General features: G+C 41.1%; 1 protein-coding gene across 1 annotated transcript in view; it reads right to left on the bottom strand.

Moving 5' to 3' along the window:
• The window catches only part of CSF3R (colony stimulating factor 3 receptor), a 556,874-nt gene that overhangs the window by 384,873 nt on the left and 150,541 nt on the right, over positions 1–21,460 (bottom strand). Inside the window, exon 5 of the mRNA XM_044089705.1 lies at positions 9,913–10,097. Coding sequence (XP_043945640.1) covers positions 9,913–10,097 — 185 coding nt within the window. The remainder of the gene's footprint in view (positions 1–9,912; positions 10,098–21,460) is intronic.

Genomic DNA, 21,460 nt, shown 5'->3' on the forward strand with positions numbered 1-21,460 from the left:
AATGGGGCAATGAGGATTACCTTGCTCCCTAGTCGACAAACTTTCTGCAGACACCTCGGGATGAGAGGGACTGGAGGGTAAGCATACAGAAGACCAGGATGCCAAGCATGAACTAGAGCATCTCTGGGGACTCCTGCTGTGGGAGGTTCAGAGTGAAAAAAACCTGCTGCACTTCGTGTTGGAAGGAGATCAAAGAGATCACAGCAAGGTTGACCCCACTCGCTGAAGATCTGTTCCACTACTGACGGATTCAGAGACCACTCATTAGGCATCAGAATGGTCCGACTTAGCCTGCCCGCCAGAATGTTGGGCCGTCCCAGAATGTGCATTGTGATAAAAAAGCGACTGGTAGAGATCACCCATTCCCACACTCTCATGGCCTCACGACAAAGGGGATAAGATCTGGTCCCTCCTTGTTTGTTGATGTACCAGACTACCGACATGTTGCCTGATTGAATAGCAATCATCCCCAGAGGAAGAAAGGCATGAAGAGCCTGCAACACTAGAAGGACTGCCTTCATCTCTAGGACATTGATATGCAAACTGGTCTCCATGGGGGACCACAGGCCTTGGACTGTCCTGCCTGAACAATGCCCCCCCACCTGAGTTGGGAGGCATCTGTGGTCACTGTGGCTTGGGCCAGGGCTGGAATGAAGGGTCGTCCCTCCAAAATGTCCGGAGAGCTCATCCACCATATGAGGGATGACCGACACACTTGACTTAGGTGGAAAGGATAGCTTAGTGGTAAATCCAACAGGGGCAACTGAACCGTCAAAGTCCACCGAAGAATCCGCATGTGCAGTCGGGCACATGGAAGGAGAGTTAAGGTTGCCGCCATCAAGCCTAGGGCCCTCAATACAGATTCCGCTGCTGGGAGATGAGAATGGTAAATTAGGGAGACATGCATCCTGAGGTTTTGAACTCTCTCCGAGATCAGGAACACTTTGCCCTTGAGTGTGTCTATCCTGGCACCAATGTAATCTATCACCTGTACAGGCTCTAGTGGAGATTTGGATGTGTTGATTGTGATACCCAAACTCAGGGCAAGTGTCAGAAAGTAGTCCCTGGTTTGGGAAAGTAGACGCCTGGTGGGAGCAGTAAAGAGCCAATCATCCAGGTACGGATAGACCTGAATCCCTTGAAGCCTCAGGTGAACCGCTACCACTGCTATCACTTTGGTAAACACCCTGGAGGCTGTGGTGAGACCAAAGGGTAGGGCTTGAAATTGGTAATGATTGGCCCCTAGCTGGAAGCAGAGGAACCTCTTGGAGCTTCTGTGCATCTTTATGTGATAGTAAGCATCCTGGAGATCTAACAAGCAAATCCAGTTGCTCTCTTGCAGGTACGGCATGATGGACTGCAGTGTGACCATCCAGAACTTTTCTTTGGTCATTGACAGGTACAGGGTAGAGAGGTCCAGAATGGGCCTTAATTCCCCTGTTTTCTTTGGCACCAAAATGAGCATGGGGTAGAAGCCCGATCTGGACTGATCTGGGGGGACAGTTTTGATGGCTCGTTTTCCTAGCAGCTTGGAAATTTCCTCTGTTGCTGCCTCCCTTTCTGTAGATGGAAGATCTGGGAGGTGTTTGGGAGGGGTTGGAGAACCCACGAAGGGAATAGAATATCCTCTGGATATGATTTGCAGTACCCAGCGGTCCGTTGTTATGGACTCCCATGCCACTGGGTGCAAGGACAATTGTCCCTTAGGGTTGCTGCCCGGGTCTGTCTGAGAAAGGTTCTCGAGATCTGAAGTTTCATGGACCCCTTCAGCCTCTGGGCCGGCATACATTCTGTCCCCCTCTTCCTCTGATGGAAGAAGAGCCCTGAGTGTTCCGGGAATACTGAGACTTCAGGAACCACATCTTCTTTTGCCCTCTCTGGTTCTGGGAAAAGAACCTTTGAGGGTTAGAGAAGCAGATCCCAGTGGCAGGCAGTGTCTTCCCATCCTTCTCACTCTGGACTAGCATCTTCTTGAGGTTCTTACCGAACAGAGTCGAGCCGTCATAAGGGGCATTGGCAAAGGACGCCTTAAAGGGTTCGGTAAATTGGCACAACCTAAGCCGGGCATTATGTCTCATGGAAACGCCAGACCCAGCCACCCTAGCCACTCCATCCATTGTATGGGAGAGGAATCACATGGACGTATTTGATACTGCTCTCAAAGTGGCCATTTTCATGGAGAACAAAGCCTTGTCTTCCTGCGACATGGACTTGGGTGGAGACTCCTCCAGCTCCTTCACTAGGTCACATTGGAGTCTCGTGACATGGGCCAAGTAGTTCAACACCCTTATTGAAAAGGTAGCTGAAGCATACACCCACTTCCTTAGCCGGTCCATCATCCAAGACTCTCAGTCAGAAGGGTGGACCGAGGAACTTTCCTGAGATAGTTCCCTCTTTGTGGCTGCTGCTACCACCATGGTGTCCACTGGGGAGCCCTTGTTCCAGGAAGGCCTGTCTATAAGGGAACTCAAAACCTTATTGGGGCACTTGGGGATCAGCTCCATGGTATCAGGTTCCTTACACACCCACGAGGTAATCAAATCCACTAAAGGATCCATGGTGGGGGGACACTCAAGATGTAGATGGGCCCATGCCGAAGGCCTCCAGAAACACAGACTCATCAGAGGAGGGCTTGGGGGCAGATCAACCTCCCCACTGGTGCAGGATCTCCAAAGGAGACATCATCTGGAGGTGACCATGGGGAGCCCTCCCCCTCATCTAAGTCTGTGTCCTCAGTTAGGGACTCAGGGAGTCCAAGTGCCTCCTCTTACATGTATGCTTGCGAGGCACATCTCCCATGGGGCTGTCTGGGGAGTGCTTGCAAGCCATCTGTTCCTCTGGGGGAACTGTCTGGGGCCCTTCTGGCATGGGCTGTCCCTCTGGTAATATGGCGGGGACAATAGACAGAGTCGAGGGGGTCTGGGTGAAGCTCAAGGGGCTGGTCAGGGGCCTCGATCCGACAGAGAGGACCCGTTCTTCCACATCAAATGCTGAAGGAGAGCGGACCTCCTGTGAAGCCAGTAAGGAGGCCGGTCTCGCCGGGTCTGATGCGAGAATCGGAGTCGGACCCGAAGTGGCCGGAGCTTTGAGAGAGGAAACCTGGACCGACAACGTTGGAGCCGATGGTAAATGTTCCACTGCCTCAGATCCAACCCCCAGGCTCAGGCTCTGAGAGCAGCTCGGATCCAAACTGGTTGGATCCAAGATGCTCCAGGCAGCTGCCGTTATTGAGGATGCAAGGACTGTTGGTCCCGATGCCCTGACCAAGGCCAATCTTGGATCCGAGAACTTTGAAGATGAAGGTCAGATCAGGGAAGGAGTATTAGGCTGAAAAAAGGGAAGCAAGCTGCCCCCTCACTCAGGAGGGGGGGGCTGGCAAGACACCCATCTGGATCTGTGTACAGATAAACTGCCTCATTATCTTATCCAGATCCATGTCTCAGAGAGAACGAGTCGACCGAGACGAGGCCACAGACTCCGACCTGGCTGGTCGGGGAGCTGAGGCCCTGGAGACCAGGCGTGACTCCTCCAGCTCCGGGAAGAACCTTCAAGATCAGAGCCGAGGGGAGTCACGGATCTGAGCAGACTTGCTTGGTGACAAGAGGTCCGGAGACCTCTTCCTCTTCTCTTTCACCCTCGACTCTCTCTCCCACTCTCTACCCCTCCTCTGCTCCACTACCACAGGCTTAGAAGTGGGAGTTTGAGTCCCAGCCTGGGAGGGAGGGGAGGCCAGAGGCAGAGAAGCAGGAGAAGCAGTCACAGCAGCCACAGTGACTGAGGCCAAGGACGAGGAGGGAGGATCAGTGGCAGGAAGAAGCCCCTTGAAGGTCAACTTGGCCTTTCTGTCCTTCAAAGCTTGGGGGTTGAACCCCACACAAATGGAACAGTCAACATTGAGGTGGGCCATACCTAAACACAATACACACAGAGTGTGGCCATCCGCTGGGGAGAGCATATGGCCACACTCTGTGCATTGCTTAAAAATAAGATTTTCAGCCATATCTAAGAAGAAAGAGAGGAAACAAACAAAAACTTTCTTCCTAAGAATTTAACACAAACCCACTCACCACACTAGACTGACTAGAAGAGGGGGGCACCACAGACAAACTACACAAACTAACAACTATTACAAGCCTACACACGATGCCAAAGTGATGTTAGGGGAGAATGGGTACCTACACTAATCTAAAACAGCTAATTGAAGAAAAAATTATTGAAAACTTACAGTCAAAAAACACCCTGCTAGCTGGAGCTCTAGAGACACAATGTTTCACAAATCGTGGCAAACTAGATCTGGGGATTGAAGGCAAGGGAGGTGTATTATGGGTAAGGGGAGGAGTCTGGAGCTCGGAGCTGATGCTAGTAATCTTTGCTGGCTTGGATCCAATACGGATCCGTATTCCCACAAGTTGAAGATCAAATTAAGTAAACTACTTCAGAGCTATCATTGTAATCCAGGTGCTGTTAACAGGCCACTCTTGCTTCTCCACTGTCTGCAGTGGAAAAATATGTCTTTTATCTTGAATGCTGGCAAATTTACTGTGCTCGTTTAAAAATATTTTCTTATAATGCAGCACAGAATATAACAATTATGATTTTCTGTTCCTGAATTTGGGTTACGATATTTTTTGCTCTTTCCACTGAGGCACAAATGCCCTTGTACATGACATTTTCTCACTTCTGTTGTATTTGTAGCTACACCCTTGACTTGTTACACCCACTCCCTTTAAAAGTACAACACAGTACAGTATCAGCAATGTATCTACATACTGTGGGAGTAGAACCCACAGCCTTCTGCATCAAAAGCAAGTTATTTTATCTGTTATGCTATTAACAATGCAAGCAAACTCAGCATAAGCAACACTAAACTTCTCTTACCCTGAAGCTCTCAGCTCCTTGTAAAATCCACTCAACTGTATCTCTTAACTTTGCATCACAAAAAATCTGGAAAAAGCCAAAATTTATGGGGGGGGGGGGCAAAAGCCCCAAAACCAAGGACACATTTTAAACATTGCTTGTATAATTTTGGAAAGTTGCTAGATTAAAATGTTGTGTTACCACCATGTGTTTTACTGCCAAGTATTGAACCCAGCCAGGAACTTGTGCACTATAGTCAGAGCAGCATACCACTATGCCAAATCAGCAGTTTTCTGAACAATAGGAAGACTGAAACATAAATGGCTATAATTTAGTGAATTCAGTTTTCACTTCTCACCATAGCTCTCAACCTCTTAGCACAAAAAACCTGGACAATGCCAATAATGGCGGAATACATAATTGAGTTTTCACCATAGCTCTCAACCTCTTAGCACAAAAAACCTGAACAAAGTCAATAATGGGAGACTACAGAATTCAGTTCTGACTTCTCACCATAGCTTTCAACCTCTTAGTGCAAAAAAACCTGAACAAAGCCAATAATAGGTGAATATAGCCCCAAAAGTAGGGACAAATTTCAAATACTGATTTTACAAACTTAGAAAATAGCTAGAATAAAAGGTTGTGTCACATGTATTTTCTGAAGAATATGAAGTCTGAAATTCAAATGCCTGTCATTATTTAGTGAATTCAATCCTTCACTAATTTGCCCTAAAAATCCAGAAAACCACAGATTTTATGAGGAACAAAACAAAAATATGAGGCATAAATCAATACAAACAGAAAATGATTGACTTTAACAATTTGCTTAGTTTCTGGTGTCATTACAAGGAGATCCAGTACCTGACGGCTTGGGAGGACATGACTGACAGACCATGATGCTTTGTAAGAGATGGCCTTCATCTGTCTCCCCTGGGCTTCAGGTTTCTGGCAAAGGCTCTTGCCTCCCCCATAGTGCCTTTTTTAGGCAAAGTCATGAGGACAAAATTACCAACGTGAAAAATTCTTCTAAACGAAATTTAAAGGTCATGCTGATAAACTCTAGGAATTTTGACATGAAACTGCACTGGTTGCAAGCATTCTTCACCCTGGAAGGTGCTGACATTTGTGCAGTCACTGAAACCTGGTTCAAAACTGTGGAGAGCATCCCAGCCTTACCAGGTTACTTGTCCTTCCAAACTTTCTGACCCCAAACAGAGGACTACAAAGCCAAAGAAGGTGGGGTTTCAATATTTATCAAAGACATACACAGCTCCAGGCTGCTCAAACAATATGATGCACAGGAGACACTCCAGGTACAGTTAACTATTGACAAAACATCTATTCAAATCATAGCTAGCTACAGATCCCCAAATATGACTCAGGAGGCCCACTCCACCTATCTGGACTTACTTGAATCCATCAAGATTCAACCCTCCACCTGATCATGGGTGACTTTAACTACCCAACCATAGAGTGGAAAACATATTCTAGCTCAAACATGAATGCCCAGAGATTCCTCGACTTCATCATTGTAAATGCATTGGATCAGCTGGTCGACACCCCCACAAGAGCTGAAAATATCCTGGACTTGGTACTAACCAACATCAGTAGCCTCTGTAGCACCCCTACAGTTTCATCCTCCTTGGTAAGATCCGACCATAAAGCAATCACCTTTGAAGTTACCATCTCCACTGACCCCCCCCCCCCCCTTGCCAGGGTTGAACAAAAAAACTTTTCTAATGCTGACTACAACCTCCTGAGAGCAGGTATAAGCAGCTTCACAGCCACCATCCCTTCAGTTGAATCAGGCACTAATGTCCAAGCCTACACCAAAAAACTATATGAAGACCTATATAGCTGCATGGACTCAGCAATACCTGACAAGACCAAATCATCTTCCTCAAGGAAGAGTAAACCTGTCTGGTGGATAGCAGCAATAAACAGACTCTATAATAAAAGGAGCAAATTGCTGTCCAAGACCAAGATGGAGCAGGTGCCAAGTTTTAAGCAATCTCTCCTTTGTCTGAACAAGCGAATAAGGTCACTGGTGAAATCCTGTAAGGCTAACTTTGAGTCCAAATTGGCCACATCCACTAAAGGCATTCACAAGGCCTTCTTCACATACATCCGCAATCTCAAAGGTAACTCCCAATCTGTGCTAAACTGGTGGTCAAGAATATAACATACACAAATGCCATAGGTCTGCCAACCTGCTGGCAGACAAGTTCAGTGAAAACTTCAACCTGTGTCCCCCCTCATCAGTAAACCAGGACATGCCCAGCACCTGCCCTCTCCCCCTCATCACCAGAAAGCAGGTTATTAATGCCCTGTCAAAGGCAAAAAATACAGCCTCATGGGACCCAACAACATCCCTGGCTGTGTCCTACATGAACTTAGACAAGAGCTCTCAGCACCACTAGGCACCCTATTCAATCAAAGCCTGTGCACCAGCTTCATCCCAGCAGAATGGAGGACAGTCACTGTCATCCCTCTGCACAAAGGTGGAGCGTCCACCGACCCAGGCAGTTATAGGCCTGTCAGCCTAACTAGCCTGATCTGCAAGGCCATGGAATGCATTATCATGGACCTAAACAAGGACATTGGAAACCTCCAGATGCTTGATCCCACACAGTTATATTTTGTCAAAGGGAGATCATGCCTGTTAAACTTGATCGCATTCTTCGAAACAGTCACCAAAGCCAAGGATGAGGGCAAGACAATGCAAACTGCCTACCTTGACCTAGCCAAAACCTTCAACAATATTCCCCACTCGGGCATAATAGATAAACTCTCCCAGCTAGGCATCAACCTATATGTTACCAGATCGGTAGCTAACTGCCTCACTGATAGAACCCACTCAGTCAAAATAGGGGAAGCCACCTTTAGTAGTAGACCTGTAACAAGCAGCGTACCCCAAGGATTGGTGTTGGGGCCTCTACTGTTTGGGATATACTTTTCTGAGGTGTACGCCAAAACCAGTCATTAGTGACTGACCAAGTTTGCAGATGACTGCAAGCTGGGCACTGTCATAAATTCCCCTAGTGATGTGAACATCCTCCAAGAGGGCCTTAACCAAACTAATGACTGGTGCCAGAAGCAAGGCCTCAAACTGATTGTCAAGAAATGCATCATTATTCCATTTGGGGAAAATGGTGTCCCTATTAATTATCGCATTAATAACAATGCACTAAGAACACAATCAGTCATGAGGGACTTGGGCAACCAAGTTGATAGCTACCTGACTTTTGACCACCATGTTGCCTCCATTGTACTGAAGGCTTTCTACATGGCTCACCTCATAAGTAAGGGTATTTTATCCAGGAACATGGAGGTCATAACATCCCTGTACTCCACCCTTATCAGATCCATTATCAAGTACAATGCATCCTTCAGCATGTACCTTATCAAGCACATGCAGCAGTTGGAGAGACCACAGAGGTTCCTGACCAGGTAAATTCAGGGTCTCAAACACCTATCATATACAGATAGGCTAAAAGTCCTATCCCTCTACTCAATCTCATATAGACTGCTCAGAGGTGACCTGTGTCTGGTATAGAAGGGCATCTCAGACTAAGTCTTGATGAAGTTGCTGCATATCCATAAGTCAAACTCTACTCGCACAACCTGCATGCAAGGTCTCAACCTGGTCTGTGACATTAATAGAACCTGCTGGCAGAATAGATTTGTGTCCCAATGACTCCCACATCTGTGGAATAGACTTCCTCTCCATGTCAAGCAGAGTTCCTCACTAGCCCTCTTTAAGAGGAACCTGCACGACTGGATGGGAAATGGAAAATACACCCCTGGGATCCCACCTGTGTCCCTGCTGGACAGAGAAAACAGATGCTGACTTTGTAGGAATATGGGTGAAATTCTTGACTAGGCTTATAAGGGCCCCCAGGCCAATAGTCTAGTATCATCCTATGAAACTAATATTCTGATAGAACGTGTATGTGTGTGTGTGTGTGTGTGTGTGTGTGTGTGTGTGTGTGTGTGTGTGTGTGTGTGTGTGTGTGTGTGTGTGTGTGTGTGTGTGTGTGTGTGTGTGTGTGTGTGTGTGTGTGTGTGTGTGTGTGTGTGTGTGTGTGTGTGTGCACGTGTGTGCACATATGCATTCACAGTCACATGTTTGTGCATGTTATCTAGGCTGTGTTCTTAACAGACACTTGACAGAGCTGTATCTTAGGAACAAAGAACAACACACAGTGAAAGGGAGGTAGAGAAGGGCTGCATACTGATATTAGGCCGTGGCATTGCAGAATGTACTTAAACAGTTTTACACAGAAGGAATACACAGGAAAAAGTAGACAGAGGTGCACATCTGCACAGATGGAATGCACAATTATAGTCCTGACTCCCTTTTGGTACATACAGTAAAAATTAATGCAGAGTCACTAACAGGCGGCATAGCAACCAAGCTGTGAAATGCAGATGCAGTCTTCCTACCTTCCTACTCTGACACTGTATGCTAGAAATACATGGGTCCTAATTTTAGAGAATGTTCTTCCCAAGAGGACAAATTTATGCATTATGCCCTCCACCCCCATGGAAGTGCAAATGTTCTCATAAGCAAATTTTAATTGTTATGATTTTGGATCCCCTGCTATGATTTTTAATGGTCCCTTGTTATGATTTTGGAAGATGAGAAGCTGAGAAGTGATAATTGTGTAAGCTCATATCATATGCACTGTTGTGTCCTTTTAGCAGTCATCCTTATATCCCACTGATACATAAAATCCATGCATTAATCAATGTCTTAGCAAGATAATGTTTTCTGCACTGTTAGTGGATGGCATTTCTATTATTATGTCTTAAAATTCAATAAAAAGACATCAATAAGGCATTCTAAGGAGAACAATGATGCCAGGAATGGAACTAACTTGAAAGTTATGGTGCATGATTAGAAATGAATCTACTAGAAGAATAATGATTAGAACATTTCCAAGCATTAAGTTTTGAGCATATTTAGACAGACTGATAAGTGTTTTTCTCTTCCTTGGTTTTCTATTGCTTTACCATTTTGAATGAACACAAGACAACCATTTAGATAATTACCTACATCCATTGGATCCAACTGTTTTCTATCAGATTGCACAGACCCCAAAGCATTTGTTGCAGACACCCATGTGTAGACAGACTGGTACAGAATGAGAAACTCACGCTTGAGTGTACAGTAGTTCTTCTCAGCTTCTGCTATGCAGTCGTTTAGACTTTCAAGAGTTCCCAGTAAGCTCACTAACCTTAAATTTAATGAGATATTATCAGTTAGTGCTAAAAAACATTAAATACATGAAGAACATAATAATGTAGGACATTATAAGTATGATTACTAGTACATTAGTTACACAAAAACAAGAGCTATGTCTACTATGTGCTGGCGGTTCTTTTATTTATTTATTATTCATTTATTGACATTGGATTACCAGGAAAGTCCGACCGGGCAAAGTCCATTTTCAGTGGAGGCCCGGGGAGAAAAGCTCCAAAATATGATCAAAATATTTTAAGAACACTAATGTTACAATCTTCAAAAATAATACAAAATCATCTACAGTATAAATAATTATACCTAATTAGACATAATATAAAAACATTGGTTAAGAATATGGTAATGACTTAATATTTAGAGAAATTCAAGAAACTTTATAGAGAAATTAAATGCATCAATTGTTAGGGATAAGTTTGCATTCTTCTTTTCTGACATCAGATTTTCTGACCATTTGATAGCTCATTAAATACTGTTAGACTACCCACGACTCAGTAGTCAGATATGACTTATGGAAAAGCTATAAGATGTAGTTAATCAGCAGTGAGGAGGAAATTCAAATAGTCAACAAGTATAAACCAGCTAATCTAATAGCATTCATGTCCTGCGCACTCTGTTTTAAAGCTAGAGTTGCTATTCAAGCTCACAAATGAGTGATATCTCCAGGTGTCTGTCTGTTTATCTATTTATCAGGGGAAAATAATACCACTGGCACTCTTAGCCTTTAGTAAAACGATAGTTTATTTTATGAAAATGTAACTCCAGGACTGACTTTGTCAAAAGAAAATAAGTTTGTGGCCTTTATAATACATTTACAGTAATTATAGCACTGGATATTTATACAAAAAAATACACTATGCTTTCTGGTCAAATGTCAAAATACTTAACAGGACTTTCCTCTGGTAAACCAGTACTTCTCAATTTCACAGCTGAACATCATTCACAACAATACCACTATTTCCCAAAAGAAGTATCTACTGTAGTTAACATTAGCATTAATAACTCCAACAACACTTCCAAATCCAAAGATACACACTACCAGATACAAAAATATACATGTTCTGAGTGCAAACCACCATGCTATTACATTTACATTCCCATACACACCACTGGTTTCAAGTTGAAAGGATGGTGTGAAGACATATGATAGACCATTTACATTATGATGATTAATACCAGATTATGCTATATTACAAGTGGAAGGGATGTAAAGAAAACAGCTCAAAGGCAGTTAAACATTTCTACCTTTTTGTTAGTAAAGTTATTGTAATGGTGTGTGGTGAGTTACAAGGGTGAACCTAGGGCCCATTTAGTGGCCAGGCATCAATTTAGAATACCAGAAATAGAGGGCTTTAGGTTTTAGCCTTGTCAGCTGAGAAAATCTTAGGCTAGTGGCAGGGACCCTTTGAGGTCATATACAAAGATGGTGGCATGAATTATAAAGTTAGACAACTGGGGAGAGAAGATCTGAACTGATCTAGCATGTGAGAGAGGTACAGATAGCTGTGGTAAGTGTGGCAACAGAGGACTAAGACATCTGACAAAGACTTAATACTACTGTCCCTAACTAAACTGAAGGTAGTAGCCTGTGAAAATCCCAAAAGCAGAAGGTACAGGAGGTTCTACTTTGAAGCAAATAAATATTTTCAGAACTCTCAAGAAGAACTAATTTAATTAACCAGCACACAGAAACTAACAGGATCCTGAACCCCACATGAAAACAGTTTGAAAAGAAGTGAGAAAGGTGTTATATTTAGGACAGCTGGAAAATATATCAGCAAATAGAATAGTCATAGTTTTGGTTCTAAAACCAGACAGAACAATTACATTTTGCAGTGACTTTAGAAATCTTAATACCATATCAAAGTTTGATAGTTTTCTTATGCCAAGAGTTGAACTTTTCAAAAAAGCTAATGAAGGTTAGGTCCCTTACCACTATGTGTTTATTGAAGGCTACTGGAAGATGATACTTATGTAAGAAACTAAGAAGAAAATTGCTTTCTGAACCACTGATAGCCATTTTCAATATAGAAGTCATACAGTTAGCCTTCACAGGGCCTCATCCATGTTGCAAGAGCTAATGGACAACATACTGAAAGCCTTCCAACCTCTATGCAGCTGCATATTTGATCAATGTAATCATCCACTCAGATTATCTCACACCTACCAAAAGTCTAAACTGTCATAAACTCCCTTAGCAAGGAGGGCTTACTGTGAACAGCCCTAAAAGGAAACTTAGGAGGACATTGGTAATGTATCCAGGGTCCATATGAATATACTAACTAGTCATTCTACAGGCCGTTAAAAAGCCTAACCAATAAACCATAGTCAGAAGTTCCCTACAGCCTTAGGTCAATGATATGAAGGAAAAAGAGGGACTATCAAATCAAAGAAGGTGAAAGTTGAGGCAGTAAGAGAGACCAACCATTGTCCCAAACTAAGATGCAAGTGATGACCTTTATAAGCCTGGCCACATTTTGCCAACATCACATGACCTCTCATCTACCTAATCAGGGGTTATAAGTTCATGAAAATCATGTGCCCCACATTTACAAAATGTTTTCCAGTATCTGAAAAAAATCCTGCACTCTCAACTTGTATTACTATCTCCTGTTTTTTCCAAACTCTTTATAGTAGATGCAGATGTATTCTATGTCATCCTGTGTGTGATACTGTCCAAGAGGTTGGGTGATGAGGAGCAAAATATATGCTATTTAAGTCAAAAGTTAAATAGGGCTTAGACCAAATTTTCAGCCATTATATGAGAGTGCCTGGACACTTTCATATAATGGCTGCCAATCAATTTTAGGTGGTCATCACAATGTAATATTGACCAGTTTGATTTTTAGTCATCCCCCCTACTTTTACTTTTAAGAAATGCCTTAACATCAAAAGGATTTTCGAAAATCCAAAAGTCCACGACTGCAGGGTTTTCACATACTATCAAATGTGATTGTTGTCACCACTGTTGGTACATTGATACCAGCATGGAGGGTTTTTTATTCAATTAACAACAGTGCTATGTATTGCTGATTTAACAGTACATCGGTCTTAGTGGTTTATATGGCATGATGTGGGTCATGTACCACTTTTTTTGGCAAAACCAGCAATGCACTAAACAAAAGAATATATCAGCACATTTACAGCATTGAGAAAATAGACAATAAGAGTGCAGTAGCTAGATATGCGCTAACATGGTGTAGCTTTGTCAAATTTAATTTCTGTGTGTTGGAACAGGTGGGTGTGATATTTTATAGGGTGACTGAAAAAAAAGACCTGCTACACCCTGAAGTGATGTGTCAGGTGAAATTTAATACCACTATGCCACCAGGACTCAATTATTCAATTTTGCTTGTTAGTGAATTGAGAAACAGAACAACAAGAGTGTAAAAAACTTTTTTTCAGTGTATGACTTTCTTATTGTTTGTTTTTATTGGTCAACTTTTCTTTTTCCAACACAGGATTGGTCTTTATAATTCTAGTAATTCATTGGACAGCATGTGTGGGTGTATTTGCATAGTTATTCAAGAGCTACAGAGTTTGATTTTTAATTTTCATTGGATGCCTTTGTAAGGTACCTGATTGGAGGTTATCTATGTTCTTCATTTTACTATTGGACAAAATTGAAGGGTGTGTGTGTGCCTAAAGGTTTTAGTCACTGTTTGCATACTACAAGTTATTCAATGGTTCTGAGGATGTAAGTAGATAATGAAAGTGCTTAACCATACTTTCTAACTTTGGCAATAAAGGTTTGTTGTGAATTTTGGGCTACCTGGGCATTTTTACTATTATTGGAGTTTTTTTCATACCAGTTCCTGTGTTCCGCATGGTTTTCTGTGGTTTATTGGTTTTAAAGCATTCTTGGCTGTGCTTGCAGCAGCCTCACAGGATCTGTTTGCTTTGGATACCCCTCAGTGGTTCTTCCTTCAACAATGTGAATTTATCTAGCCTTGTGGGGAATTTAACTCTTTTAGTCCAGCAGTTGTAGCAACATCTGCAGCAAGTTAAAGGTGGAAATAACAGCAATGTTTTCCAGCCTGATATACAACTCTGGGACTCCCCTGATCTTTCAGTGGCTAGAAGAAGGTAGTCATCATAATGTTGAACATGATACATCATGTTCTCTTTTGGGATTTAGTGAATCCAATAATGTTAATAGATGGCTTTACAATTTAAACTATCCATTCAACAGAGAATATATTCAGTCTGCTGATGGAGCATTTTTAACACTGAATGAGCAAATTAAGGTGTTAGACAAGAATTTGCTCAAGTATAAATTCTTGCAATTGGACAATTATTTTCTTGATGAAAGTATCAAACATAAACACATCCCAAAAGTCTGAGGATTTGGAAATTTCCTCAAAGTGTGGAGGAAAATTTACCCTTTCACCATGAATTACTCTAACCAGGTTGGTTTTACAGGAAAACAACTGTTGGATGATTGTACTTAAACAAGAAATTGACAAGCTTGTGAAATCTATAGCCACAGATCTTGATTTTCTGAAACACAAAGTCCATTTCAACAAAGTGTTTAAGCAAATTGAATCCAAATTGTTTTTTATTAAATACAAGAAGGATAAAAATATTGCTCAGGGTGATCAGAATTATAACAACCAATCTGTTTACCCTAAACCTCCTGGCAGTGGACAAGGAAGATATTATTCCAATCTCGACCATTACAAAAATGACAATGGGTTTAATGTTCAATCTGAGGGCGACAAGGCCCCTTTAGGCCAATCAGTCCTGAGGAGGTTGGAATGTCTGGCCAAGAAGCAATAGAGGAAATCCAACTGTTCACTACAATTTCCCAACAGTAAGAAATGGAACAAATGGAACAAGAACAAGAAATTAGGTCCAACACAATTGGTGCTGTTGGTGTAGACAATTCCCATGTGTTAGAGTGTGATCACGGTACTGTATCCATAACTTCTTTTTCTAATTTTAACATTTATATTTTCTCAGAAATTATTGTGGGCCCTGAACATCACAAATTGTTTTTAAAGGGGTTCACCTTTATTCTATCTAATCGGACCAGTATTGAACAAACCCTATTGGATTTAAAAATCTTTACAAGGAAACTTAATGTCCAAGTGCTGTTCAGAGGGCATATGAGAGATGGCTTTAAGTAATTTCATACCTAAAAGCACTGCAACACCCCCCTTACATCCCATCATTAACAAGTTTGAGAAATTATATGATAGAGAGATCAGGGATTTATTGACTAAGAAGGGGAAGAACAAATTTCATAACCTTATCGAACAGGACCATGATATCTTGAATAAAATTACCAATTATGGGCCTATATTATGTATGAAATCTGATAATGGGTGAGATTTGGTTATTATGGACAAAATTGATTACACTTGGAGGATGCATTCTTTACTAAGTGACCAATTTACATATAGAATCACTTCTATTAATGAGAGAAACATAGCTTATCATGCCATTAACATACAGTTGGATGAACTGTTTCTTTTTGATATTATATCACCCTGCCTCTATGAGTTTTTTAAAGTGAAACATCTGCACATTCCAAAGATATTTGGAATACCTAAAATACATTCCAATGTTGGAAATTACCCTTTACATCCTTTAGTCTGTGCTAGTGGATCAATTATGGAGCTGTTAGCTAAATTCATAGACAGAAAACTCAAGGGTCTATTTAACAACTGCAATCATATTATTAGAGACTCATTGGACTTTTTAGATAAACTCAGGGGAACTGTTGTTGAAGAACCTCATATCTTTGTTACATGTGATGATAAGAATTTATTTACAGTTATTCCCATGAAGAGGGTATGCAGTAGTTCAAAGGCATCATTTCTGCACGAGGGACTCTCAACTAGTGACATCTCTCTCATTGCAGACTTCATGGAGCTTATACATGATAACAACTTTATAACATTTGAGGGTGAATATTACAAACAGCTCCATGTAGTAGCAATGGGGGCTGCATGTGCCCCCATTTTTGCCAAAGCAGTACTACTGAGATAAGTGACCTAATCTGTTTTTCACTTGAATCTTTTTCAATACTGCTGTTGTTATTGCCGCTATTCGGATGATATTTTTTTTCATCTGGACAGGGGGGTGGAGAATTGCTTGCTGATTTTGTGAGAGACCTTGAGAGGATATCTATGTTTTTTGAATTTACTTTCCACATTGATCGTGAAGGTATGAATTTTCTTGATACATATGTGCAGAAAGACAACTTTGGTGTAGTTGAAACTACTGTTTCCTGAAAACCAACATTCTGTAATTCATTTTTGCATTTTCAGAATAACCACCCCCTCCATCAGAAGTAGGAAGTGGTGACAAGTCAGTTTATTCACATTTCCTCACTTTCATCTAATGACCAAAGCTGTCTGTACGAATTTAAGGTATTAAAATCCATGTTCTTGGAAAGAGGTTTCCCACCCTATATTATTGATGAAGCCTGGGAAATAGTTATCCAAGGGAGGTCCAGCAAGTATAGTGCAATTATTCAACAGAGTCTGCAGTTTAATAGAGTGAATGAAGATGCAGGGACTTCTAATCGCCCAGTTACAAACTTCAACAACATGGTGCTGCATTTTACTAGTGATTCTAAAAAATTAGGGAGATACTTAACAAAAACTGGTCAATATTACATTGTAATGACCACCTAAAATTGATTTTAGTCACCCCCCTACTTTTACTTTTAAGAATTGCTTTAATATCAAAAGGATTTTAGAAAATCAAAAAAGTCCACTATTAAAGGGTTTCCATGAAGTATCAAATGTCGTTGTTATCACCAGTGTCAGTACATTGATGCCAGCATGGAGGTTTTTTTTATTTAATTTAATTAACAAAAGTGCTACATATGGCCGATTTAACTGTACATCAGTTTGGGTGGTTTATATGGCATGGTATGGGTCATGTACCACTTTTTATGTTGGCAAAACAAACAATGCACTAAACAAATGAATATACCATTATATTTACAGCCTTCAGGAAAAAGATAATAAGAGAGCACTAGCTAGACATGCACTAACATGCTGTAACTTTGTCAAATTTAATTTCTGTGTGTTGGAACAGCTGGGGTGTGATGTTTTATTGGGTAACAGTAAAAACCACCTGTTACACTGTGAAATGATGTGGCAGTTGAAATTAAATGCCACTGTGCCACCAGAACCCACTGATTCCATTTTGATTGTTAGTTAATTGAAAAACAGTGCAACAAGAGTGTTAAAAAAAAAATTCCCGAGTATGACTTTCTTATTGTTTTTTTTTATTGGTCAGCTTTTCTTTTTCCAGCACACGACTGGTCTTTGTAGTTCTAGTAATTAATTGGACATTATGTGTGGGTGTATTTGCATAATTATTCAAGAGGTATGGAGGTTGATTTTTAATTTTCATTTTACTACTGGACAAAACTGTAGGGGGAGTGCTTTTATTCACTGTTTGCATAGTACAAGTTATCCAATGGTTCTGAGGATGTCAATAGATGATAAAAGCAATTAAGTGTAGTTTTTAACTTTGGCAATTAAGGTTCATTGTGAGTTTTGGGCTACCTGGTCATTTTTACTATCATTGGAGTTTTTAGTACCAGTTCCTCAGTTCTGCTTGGTTTTCTGTGATATACAGGTACATAAAATATGTGTATACACTGTAAAATGTTGGTTATAGACAACATAAGTTTGTGCATTTATATGTGTACTCAAAATGAGTACTGCATTATGGAGTGCAGAAATATTCTCACAACAGTTAGCTAGATACAAAGTATTCATTGACAGTTACGGTGGCATATATGGAAGTTGCCTTAAAGCAGTAAAGCAGGAAGTTAGTTTTTCACATAGGGAATAATTTGAAACAAGTTTTAGTGTAAAGTGAAAGCCCAGTTGGGGATAACCTGTGGATTATAATTGAAGACACACATGATTTTGTGGAGCTATAAGATGGGTCTGGGGCAGGCCTGCAGACTTGATCTTTACTTATAGTTAATGGTTAAAGGACAGTCTGCATCCTGGATGAGACATGTGGACTGAATAGGGAACAAGGTTATGAGAAATTCACTAAGGTACTATTTCTGTTATTTTGAAACTACAAAGTAAGCAATTTACCTGTGTTTCACAGTCCTCTTTTTGCTGGATATATAGTATGTGTGCATCTATCTATCTATCTATCTATCTATCTATCTATCTATCTATCTATCTATCTATCTATCTATCTATCTATACATGGGTATACACACACATTGAGTAATCCATATGTCAACCTCAAAACATCAAAAAAAAAATAACATTAATATACTACCATGCATCTGCTGTGAAACAACCTTTGCACATGCAAAACTTGAAAACATTGCAGACAATTAAGCAGATTTTGAACAAAGATAATTTAGACCAAAAGCAGTCCACCAATATACATACACATATAAATATATATATACATATATATATATATATATATATATGGGTCTACTGCTCTACATCGAAAATACACTTCTTCGAAATAGAGCAGTAGACCCTACACTTCAGTGAAAGTCCACTTAAACGAAAGTGCACTTTCGCTGAAGTCTAGTTCCCTGGGATACCCCCCAAAAAACACTAAAACATGTTTTTGCAGGGGGGTAACCCCCCCCCTTCACCCCCCCATGTGGGGGGGGCTATGCTACCCACACCCCGTACTTAAATATACCAACTCGAAGATTGCACTGCAGTGGGGAAAAGGGAATATTCCCATTCTGCACTGTAGTGTGACTGCTGAAGTCAGTGTTCGAAGTTTCACTACTTCAAACAAGTGGACTCGGTGAAGTGGGGTTCGAAGTAGTGAAACTTCGAACATATTGACGGATCCCATATATATATATATATATATATGTGTGTGTGTGTGTGTGTGTGTGTGTGTGTATGTGTGTGTGTGTGTGTGTGTGTGTGTGTGTATGTGTGTGTGTGTATTACATAGATGATATATGTAAACATTTATTTATTTATTTATTTATTTGTAGTTGGTTTACCAGGATGGTCCATTGGGCCAATGAACCCATTTTCAATGGAGTCCTGGGGAGAAAAGCTCCAATAACAATCTAGGTTACAATACTTTAAAGAATATATTTTTACAAGAGTTATAGTTTTGAGCAAGACATTTACAATTCAAACAGCAAACATTACAAATAATACACACTAGTGATGAGGATGAAGTTAAAACTAACTGGCAGTGGAACATTGCATATACAGCAGAGAGGCATTACTTTTTTGGAATATACAGTTCATAGTTACAGTCTGCTTCATTGTTTACAAATTGCACATAAGCAGTGACAGTTTGATGCATTTTTTACTACTAACATACAAGTACTGGAATATAAGCATATGGAGAGATGATAGAAGGAGAAGGTTTTGATGAGTAATAGATTAAAGGAGAAAAGAGAGAGAGAGAGAAGGAATCCAAGGTGAAGGAATGAAGTGAAAAAGGAGTTTGTTATCCTTGGAATGAGGGGAACAGAAGTATGATATCATATGTTATGTAGGGAGAGAGCAGGAGCATTCCCATTGGGATATTAGGTGTGAGTGAAGGGATTTTTTGAAAGAGTAATGATTAGAAGTGGTACGAATGGAAGGTGGTAGGGAGTTCCAGAGACGTGCTAAGCCATAAGATAGAAGATTTTTGCCTGGTGGACGAGATGGTTTGTACACTTCTATTAGATTTTGATTATTGGACCTTAGTACTCTATTGGGAAGGTGCATCTTAAAGGTAGAAGAGAGGGAAGGACAGAGGGTGGGGTTAAAATGAGCTTATGTGCAAGAGTAAGTTGTGTATAGATGAGTTGGTTTGGTAGTTCTAGCCATTTTAGTTTTTGGAGAGAAGAACAGTGGTGGGAGGATGACATATGGCTGGTAGCAAATTTGGCAATTTTGTTGTAGCAGGAGGAAAGTTGAGATTTAAGAGAGGATTGTAGGTTAGTGAGAAGAGGAGTTCCGTAGAGAAGGGAGGGGATAAGAAAGGAAGTAGAGAGAGTTACTTTAGTTGATATATATATATATATATATATATATATATATATATATATATATATATATACATATATATATATGTATATACAGACACAATTGAACCAATGTTTACAGTGAGGCAGATACTTGAGAAGAAGCTAGAGATGAGGAAAGCATCCAACTGGGCATTCCTAGACTTGGAGAAAGCATATGAGAAGGTTCCAAGAAAACTGATGTGGGCAATACTGCAGTAGTTTGAAGTCCCAGAAACATTGGTAGAATTAGTGCAGGCTATGTACAAGGACCCAATGACTCAAGTACGAATAGTGTTCGGTCTCACAGAGGGTTTCCCAGTGGGAGTGGGAGTACACTAGGGTTCAGCTCTGAGCCCACTATTGCTCATACTGTTGATAGACTACATTAGCAAACAGGTCATCGAGGACAGATCAACAAATTTGCTGTATGCAGACGATGTGGCATTACAGGCTGACTGAGCTAGAACTTCAGCAAAGGATAGGAGAATGGAATGCCAAACTGAAGGCACATGGGATGAAACTAAGCACAGATAAGATGGTGGTAATGGCAGCAAATTGGGGAAATCAGAAGAAGCTGAGAATAGGGATAGATGGGAAGATAGTGGAACAACTAAACAAATTCAAGTATCTGGGAGGGGTGTTTGAGGAAAAGGGAAGCCTGGGTGAAGAGATCAAAACTAGTATCAGAGGTGCTGCAGCCAACTCGCATATAGTGTCAGGTGTAGTCTATGACAGAAGAATGCCAAAGAAACTGAAAAGTAAGGTGTACAAGACAGTGGTGTGACCAGTACTACTGTATGGTACAGAAACATTGGCAGCAAAGGCAGAACAGTTGAAGAAGCTAGACATGATGGAAATGAAGTGTCTGAGAAGGGTGGTAGAATGCACACTGTGGGACAGACAAAGAAATGAAGACATAAGAGCAGAAGCCAAAGTAGCTCCAATTGCAGAAAAGATCAAAGAGAACAGATTATGGTGGTTTGGACACATGTGCAGAAAAGCAGAAGACAATCTGGTGTAGAAGATTATGGGCAGACAGGAAGGAGGTAAGAGGAAGTGAGGATGTCCAGCAAAGAGGTGGATGGATTGTGTGAAAGAAGATTTGCGATAGTCATGCATGAGTGTTGAAGAAGGCAGGAGTATGGCACTAACTCCTCTGACAATCCCTGGAAGATGCCCCAGTGACCTAATGGATAAGGGATTGGCCTCCTAAATTGAAGATTGTGCATTTGAGCCCTATCTGGTGTGACATATTTTTAATACTAGTAGACATTTTTTGTGGGGGTGCCATAACAATTAAGGTCTTGATCTAATAGAAACAAGATCAGGGTTTGATTCTGACCTATGGTTATTGGTTA

This window comes from Protopterus annectens, chromosome 1.part1 (genome assembly GCF_019279795.1).
Source record: "Protopterus annectens isolate FY-2018-M chromosome 1.part1, PAN1.0, whole genome shotgun sequence".
Lineage (NCBI taxonomy): Eukaryota > Metazoa > Chordata > Ceratodontiformes > Protopteridae > Protopterus > Protopterus annectens.